At 42.3% G+C, this 8967-nt stretch overlaps 1 protein-coding gene across 1 annotated transcript; it reads right to left on the bottom strand.

The window, feature by feature from the left end:
- Positions 1 to 415: 415 nt before the first annotated feature.
- LOC306791181 (protein lin-28 homolog A-like) lies at positions 416 to 7921 on the bottom strand (the record flags this gene model as incomplete). The annotated part of the gene is made up of 4 exons (XM_079287818.1): positions 416 to 653; positions 3819 to 3997; positions 6457 to 6614; positions 7912 to 7921. The coding sequence occupies 4 exons, from the start codon at positions 7919 to 7921 to the stop codon at positions 416 to 418; spliced, it is 585 nt and encodes a 194-aa protein (XP_079143944.1).
- Positions 7922 to 8967: the final 1046 nt, after the last annotated feature.

Consider the following 8967-nt stretch of genomic DNA (forward strand, 5'->3'; position numbering starts at 1 on the left):
CCCAAGCACCCAACACCTAAATTGAACGCTGCATGTTGTAAATTGCACCTGTGGTTTTCCTGTTCTGACATGTGAAAACATCTGCTATAAAAAGGCCGGTCTATAATAACAATCATGCAGGTTTTCTAGATATGCACTGATGTCAAATACCTGCAAACCAAACCCACATATCAGAGAGTTGTAAAGCAGCAAGATTTTATATTTTGTAAGTCTGATTGTTTCATTCTAAAGCTGAGACACGTATCCGAGGCAGAAAAACAACGTAGAAAGACAAATAAAAGTTTTCAAAGTGGACATGTCTGCCAGCGCTCTATTGAACAACGCATCACATCAGCAACAACACTTTGCCGCTCAATAAATATAACCTGAGGTAGCTCTTTCTATCAGCAGTGTTCCAGTGAAAAACCTCGATCGCTCACTCTGACTTTTCGGAGACGAAGACCTGGCTCTGCTCCTCTTCCTCGTCCCTCTGTGCGGTTCCCTCAGAGCCTGGAGACGAATGCTGCAGCTGCTGCTGCTGCTGCTGCTGCTGTGCTTTGACCGGACAGCTGGCCACCATGTGGGAAACACTCTGACAAAAATGGCACTTTTTGGGCTGAGGGGGCAGCTGACACTCTTTGGCATGGTGGCCGGGTCCTCCACAGTTGTAGCATCTACAATGAACAGAAGACAGGAAATGACCTCAGAGGGGTTTACTTTGATGAATTAACGTCATTATTCTCCAGAAATACGTTTCTTGTCATTTGTGTTTGACATTTCACTCATATTAAGGTTTTACTGTGAATAGAGGTCAAGAACTGCAACAGTGCTTCAGAAAACAGGCTTAAACTGATTTTACTGGATGTTAAATGTTAAATATTAGTTCTGAGAATACTGTAAGGTTACATTGGACGTACGCTGTAATCAATTAATAATCATTTGTTTGTATTATTTGAATAATGCATGTAATAGCTTTGACAAGTAGCAGATTTTGAATCTGAACAAAAAGAATAAAATTCCATCTGCATGCAGTGAAGTGATTAGCTCCCACCATGAGAGGGCAGCACACCCCAACATTGGTTTCAGATCCCTCTGTCTTGAACTGGATTTTTTTTAATGTTAAGAAGGTGAACTATTTAAGTGAACTTTTTGTGAAGAAGCAATATCCAACACGAATTATTGTTCAAAGCTAATTATTTCTTAAAGCAGTGATTCTCAACTGGTGGGTCACACAATCTGCATAAAACAGCTGATCGGGCAAAAAGTCTCAAACACTAAAATGAGTCGGGTGCGACCAATTTGTGGCTGAAATCTGCCCAGTGTCTGCTCATCTTCACCGAGGCGCCTCAAGTAACAGAGCCGTCATTAACGCGATTAATTGCACCTCTGCTTTTTCTGCCATGGCAAGTCTTTTCATGTCCGGTGTGTAAAAGGCACTCACTCATTTCTAATTGCAGTTTAAAGACACATTACGAAGACAAAAACAAGATATGATCATATTCACACATTAGGATGCCACTGAAAGTCAGCAGATGACAAACATAAAATGACCATCCGGTCATAATTCGGCAGGTCAAAGCATGTATGAATCCCCACACACAACAAGCTGCGATGAAGAAACCCAACACTCCTGAGCTTGATGTGTATTTTTATCAGTAAATCAATGCTGAGGAAGCTAATGATCAGTAGCTAAGTGAAACCCTGTTGGTGAATTCATTAAGGCAGGATAAGTAAGGCGAGTGAGGCTCAAGTATGTCGTGTGACACAAAGAGACACTGGCCACTTAAATAAAGGAGCAAAACCCATTGATTTCTTTTTGCGGACAATCTGGTTTTACTGCAGGCCCTGGCGTTTCCCCTTTTGCTCTCCATCTGCAGTTGAACAAGTAATTAAAAGCAAACCGAGCAAGGGGCATTACGCTGTGACAAAGTATGTCTCAGGCAAGTTTCATGTCTCTTCATATTGCTTTAGTACTTGTGCAGAAATACATGGAAACTGAGCACATTTAATATAACACGCTACAGCAACCTTTGGTCAGCTGCATGGACAGAAGTGTAACTTCAACAAACTGAAACTGTGGAAACTGTTAGTAAAAATGATTATATCAGATATAATCATTGAATGATTATATCTGATATAATGCATTCATTTTTTTTGTCCATTTGCCACAAGCTATCACGCATTACTAGCAAACTATTGGCTGTTCCACCAATATGAGAAATAACAGTTTTGTTTGCTGCTAAACGCTCCACTATGTTCACCAGCCAACTGTAGCCCCTTTTCACACATGCACTGCTGCCCCGAATTGATCTGGATATTACCCACAGGAGGTGTATGTGAGAACGCAAATGTGACTGCCAGCTTCTTAGTGCAAAGTCTGTGTTGTGTCCCATTGGTTGTGAATAGAGCCGTTCATTATCCAGAGCATTCGCAGCAAGTGAATGAGCGTGTTGATGACGTCTGTGTCATGTGGCAAAACCAGAGGAAAACAAACCCATGAAGAAGATGGGTGATTTCACCCCCAAACCCATATGCGTCTTTTAAAGTCAGTCGGTGAGATACAGAGTGATGAGACCCAGACCGAGCCCTGCACCATCTCACAGCTAACCACCACTTCCTTCCTCTCCTCCCCCCTCCTCCCTGCCCCCCATCAGGGCTCAGTATTGATCAGCGTGGCCACGAGGGCGGGAGAGGGAGCTCCTTTGTTTCAATACAACTGTGACCTCTGAACCCTGACCCCCTCCACCTCATTTGCACACCACATCCCATTGTTGCTATGGCAATGGTGACCTCTGACCTCTCCCAGGCACCTACATCTGTTATCAATTAAATGGATAGGATTCTTTCCTCTGCTGAATACTACATTTATGTTTGGGAGAAAAGAGGAAACATGTGAATGCAATCAAACCTATAGCGGGTATTTAAGGACAGGAAGTTGTTGGGATTATTTTCATCACTGCTTACTAATGAAGTTCAACTTTAAAAGATGTTATCGCATTAATAACCTTGTTGGATCTTAAGCCCTACAATCTGCAAATCAAACTATAAGCTTGCACTGACACATTTGTGTTTTGGAACCAGTGAAAAGAAGAAAGTAGGAACGTCTGAATGCAATAAAATCCAAGAGGTATTGAAAGATAGGAGGATGTGGGATTCATTTTATCACTGCCAGCCATAATTAATATGCTCTAATCTAAAAGATGCTATCACATTAATAGCCTCACTGGATCTTAATTACCCAAACATGCTTCAAAGACAAACAGAGCAATTGCAAATAAATGACAGTTTCCTCCAGTAATTAGTGTTTTGTAATCAAGGAATAAACTTTGAACTGATGAAGCTACCCTGTGGCCGGCACAGCAGCCAAAAGACGGAGCGCTGAGAGGTCAAACAATCTATTGATCCAGCTCAGCCTGCTGCTGCTCACAGAGACGACGTTTAACCAGCAAGACACTTTCTTTGTTTTTTATTTCGCATAACTTTCAGCTCAAGATTATGAACTTTGAAGTATTTCTGAGTAATCTCTGTCTTTGCTGAATCCTGCGTGTCATTTTGGGACATCCTGTCTCATTAAAACGTGACCATTTTGAGACATTTTGGTTATTTGCTCTCTTTCTGAGAGTGTGATGGGAAGATTGATACCACTATTTTGGCACTTGAGTCAGGACCTGGTTAGCCTAGCTTAGCATAAAGATTGAAAGCAGGGGGAAAACAGTTCTAAATCTCGAAAAGATGTGTGGCATCGTGTAATGTAGCCGGTACAACGCAAGCATAGTTCTCAAAACGTTGAGGTGTTTTGGTACCATATGAGCACGCGGATGTCCTTAGACTGGACTTACCTATCACCCTTGGAGCGTCGTTTCTGGGCACTCTTCGGTCTCCTCTCGCTGCCCAGACATGGAGCTCCGTTGGGCCCGGAAACCCGGACAGACTCCAGCCCTTTAGATGATTTCTTAAAGGTGAACTCAACGGCCTCGCCTTCTCTGAGGCTGCGGAAGCCCTCCATGTGCAGTTTGCTCTGTCAGAGAGAGAGAGAGGGAGAGGGTCAGAATTAAACGACCGATAGAGCCCATAGGGTGGATGAGTATACCGGTACAAGGAATTTAAGTCCCAAGACTGTCCCAAAGTGTGCCCCATTGTCCATCCATTTCTCTGATTCTTGGGCCTCTCCCTTCTATATGACGGCAGGTACAAGCAGGCTCGTACATTTATTTTGTCATCGTTTTACTTATAGTTTACCTGTAGGCCTACTGATGCAGCTTTTTGTTCGCCATTTGGCAGTTTTTTTGCAAGTTATAAGTTAACTTGTTGGGCAGTTTTAAATATAAATACATTTATTTTTATTGGGGGATAAAGGTGATATTTAACCTTAAAATAAATTCAAGTTTCGGTCCTAACAAGACAAAGAAGCAGCTAACTTAAACTGACCACACACTTAAATGTTGCATTAATAGAAACGTGTAGCTGCTGTCAGGGAATCCTCAGCTCTCTCGTAAAAATCCAATCCCGTTGACGGCCCTGTTTAAACAGCAATGCTTTCAAACACCCCTCCTCCCCTCGCACGTCTCCAAGCCAACCTCCAAAGCATTCCTCACCCCCCCCCCCCCACCCCCACCCCCCAAACCACCACCTACCTGCAGCCAAAGACTCTCCAAAATGAGTCCATCTGGACAAGTCTCCAGAGGACCATTGCACTGGAGGATGCTGGGAAATGGCACAGGGGAGGAGTGCATTCCTGGGATAGCTACCAGGAGAGGAGGCGAGAACGTATGTATCCTGAGAGGAGTAAATCACCAGCGCATGGTGTGCTGCACTATTGATGTTTTACTCGCTTTCCAATTGTAGTGGTAAATAGAGGGACGGATGAACTACCACACAGTGAACCATATGACCTCCTCTTCTTGAATTTGAATGTAACATCAAATATGTTCAAACTCCATAAAACAATGTCTCTAAGTAAAGACAGCTTTAATGTAAACATCACTTCCTTTGTTGTCTCAGTAGGACCTGCTGCTATGTTGCTATATTGCTCTGTCAATTTTGAGCTCACATATTCATGTCGTTCATTTTTTCGTGCTGTATTTTCAAACGGAAGTCTCAATTTTCCTGAGCAGGTTTGTGCTCGTCCTGAGATTATTTCCCATTCTGGCTCCACCTCGGTGCAAAGCACTCACTGCTGTGGTATTCCTGCGCTGCACTTCCCAGAAATCCGATGTAAATCAAACAAAGTGAGCAGCGGGGTGGTGGCAGAGAAGGCTCGAAACATTAGAGCTTAAGAACACAAAAGCAAATAGACAAAAAAAAAAAAAAAAACGCCATTAAAGGAAGAAAACATATTCTAGCATACTAGCCATCCACCACCAAGCAATGAAAGTAGTCTGTCTGCGTTGAGCCTGGCTGCATGCAGCAGCCACAAGCCAACCAGCAATGAGCCTTAATGGTCATTTGTTGCTTAATACACATTAAAGCTGCTGCTGGAAGAGCTGGATGAACTAGAGAATGTAAACCTGCTGATCGGTATGATGACCACAGCTGTGAAAGGCTCTGCTGACTGCACTTTATGGGAATTAGACCAAAGCACAGTCAACGCTGCTTTCAGCTCAGAGGACAATATGGCTTTACTTTTTTCTTTTATACATCTGCTGTGTTTCCTGAGGATAAAAAACGACACGGAAGAAATTGTAATTAAAAAATTAATTAATTAATTTTGAAAAAAACAGAAGAACTGGATATCAACGATTCACTGAGGCCCAAAACAAGCATGTAAAGGGCCCTTATCCCCTCTCTTTCATCAGATGATTTACAGCAGCACAGGGGCAAGTAACCCAGGAGAGGTCCCGACCAAAAGGCTCCACATGGGAGGTGGGACTGAAACTCAGGGTTGGGTGGGCTCCCTGATGCTTTAATGACTTTATAACAGGAAGCAGGGCTGGGGGAGAAGAGTGAGCCTTAAGATGTGTTAATCTCCAGGTAATTTTACACGAAAACACATCACGTGTCTTACACTCTTCTTACGAGCTGATTTTGCGTGATAATTCCTGACTTAAGTCCAGAAAGATGACAGTGAAGTGCAGTTTCCAAAAAAAAGAAAAGCAGTACATCTTCGCATTTAAGAAACTGTAAGAGAATGTTAGTTACCATGAAAATACCTTGTTATAACATGAAAATATCTTATTATAACACAACAAGATCTTGTTAAAACATTAGAATATTTTTATTAGGTGAAAATCTTGGTATGACGTCAAAATATCTTGTTATTAGTACATGAAATGTCTTGTTGTCAGTGTCTTGTTATTACATGATGGTCCCTTATCATAATGTGAAAATGTTATTTTGAATGTCTGAGCACCTTCAGGGCCCCATGCTTTTCTGGTTATTCTCAGGAAAATCTGAATATAAGGTGGTTTAGCCAATTATGAAATAAACCTGAAATGTGTGGCACGTGAGATGTGACAAGCAGCAGCAGCAGCGTCTCACCTGGTGGACGAACACGTCCAGCGGGTCCTCCAGAGGAGCTCCGTCCCTGTTGCTCATGGAGAGGAAGCCGAAGCCCATCCGCAGGTTGAACCACTTGCACACGCCGCTGCCCCGGGACAGACCCGCGTCCTCCTCCTCGCTCCGCGGACAGCCCGCTGCTGCACAGACAACACGGAGATTGTTGGTCAGAAAGTCCTGACAAACGGCAGCAAAGTGAAACCCAAGAAGGGCCGCGTGCGTCTGACGTGTTGCGTAATGGCCCGAGAAAACAACACAGCAACAATGTTCTCAGATGATTACGGTGGAAGATGCGTTGTAAGACGGCTGCAGCTAATGTTCATTTTCATCAATTCATCTGCAGGTTTTTTACTTTTACACAATTATTACTGAAAAAGTCCATAAAATGTCAGAAAACAATGGTCAAAGGCTTACGGTAATCCGATTTCCCGAAGCCCATATGCCATATTCAAATGTGTTGACCGAGTAAAAGTACCAAAAACATTTTACTATTACAACAAATCTTTCAAACATTTCCCACATAATGCATAAAAAAGGATGTAATCGATTATTTCCAGTCGATTTCTTCGCCTTTATTTTACTTTTCTTGTCCAACTGTGTTACTAAACCCACAATTGCTAACACATGATGAACTGAGGGTGATTAACACACGATACTTACATAATTAAGGAACCAAACAGCCTTTAAAAATATGAGGGAAATCCACCATCTCATCATTAATCAAGTATGTTTCAGTCAAAAGTAACGATGCTGATAGTATTTTGATCGCTGTATGACATCATTTGACAAATTTCCCCTTGGGGATGAATAAAGTATATATCTAATCTAATCTAATACAATATTTATATATATTATGAATATTCTCACTCGTTTTAAAATAACAGAAAACAATATATAAAATGTCTAAATATTTTTTAAATAAGCCTTGATGCACGTGCACGTATCTATACTCACCAACAGACCTTGGAAATGAAATGTATCTTCCTTCTTCTCTGACAACATTAAAATTCGTAAAAAGCCAATTCTTTATGGAAGCGAATTATTAAATCAGCGGTTTCTATTTCTCCAAGGCTTCTCAAACAAAGAGAGAAACTCATTTCCGAACAACATGAATTAAAAGCTGGATTTCTCAGGACACGTCTGTTTGTGGTCTACCTGTGAAACTCTGATTGGAAGCAGAGCCCATCCCGCCGCTCTCTGCTGCTTTAAAGAGCACCGAGCTGCTGTCCACTTCTTATACCTCCATTCCACCTCCACATTAGAACACGCATACCCCCACCCCCACCCCAGCCACCAAGTCTTGGCAGCACTTCTGGAGAGATGTTTCTGAATAGACAGTCCCCTTTAGAAAGGAAGGAAGAAGACAATGCAAGACGAAGAAAAGCTTCCCCTTTCATCTCTTTTCTATTCAACCGCCTTCCATCAGAGCATCCATACCTTCTGCCATGGTGGGAGGTTTCCTCGGCCTCCTGCAGAAAACAGCTCCGGCCCACAAAATATCAGACGGAATGAGTTAAATGCATGCTTGACATCCGTGCACGTTCTCTCCGTGATGATTGTGTGTCAGTGTGTGTCAGTGTGTGTAATCCTCCAGGAGAACGAATGCCTTCTGCCTGCTCCCTTCTTGCACAATATGCAGAAACCCCCTTGACCCTCCTACCTCCAGTAACCCCCACCACACACACACACACTCTCTCTCACTCACACACACACACACTCACACACACACACACACACACACACACACACACACACACACACACACACACACACACACACACAGAGCCACCTTTTCGGTCAAGTCCACGTGATTTCCAGTCGCAGATAAATCACACATGTTCAATAAGATAGGGAGGCAAAACAATTGACAAAATGACCAATCAGGGCTTTGGACGATTCAGCTTAGTGTTGCACCCTAGGGCCTAGAAAGATATTACCCCGCCCACTGCCACCCTCCATCGCACTCTTACACACACACACACACACACACACACACACACACACACACACACACACACACACCTACACACACACACCTACACACACATACACACACATAATAAAAGCCATCTGCAAAGCATTTTACAGCTACTGTTCAGATTACAAGATGGTGTTTCCATTCCATTTTCATGAATCAAATCCACATTTTTATCTCAAGGTATATTATTTGCAAATGATATATAAGCAATATGAGCACAGGAAATATAAGAACAAGCCGAAATATACAATGAGATTTTAGGAGACGCTTCTGATTCCTGAACAACCCACACAAAATGTTGTCCTTCATAAATGCAATGCATGCAATTGTAATAAGTAAGATGTACAATGATGCCTTACTTATATACATTTTTATAATAATTTACTGTGAACTGAGAGAATAACATGAAAGCCATGCGTTCTTTCAGCCATGGTGAAAATTCAGAGGTGACTTTAATCAATTTGAAGGTGTTTTTACCAGTGAAGAAACCCTTAAACTGTGCAGATAATCCATTA

The sequence above is a fragment of the Melanostigma gelatinosum genome (genome assembly GCF_949748355.1).
Source record: "Melanostigma gelatinosum genome assembly, chromosome: 17".
Taxonomy (NCBI): Eukaryota; Metazoa; Chordata; class Actinopteri; order Perciformes; family Zoarcidae; genus Melanostigma; species Melanostigma gelatinosum.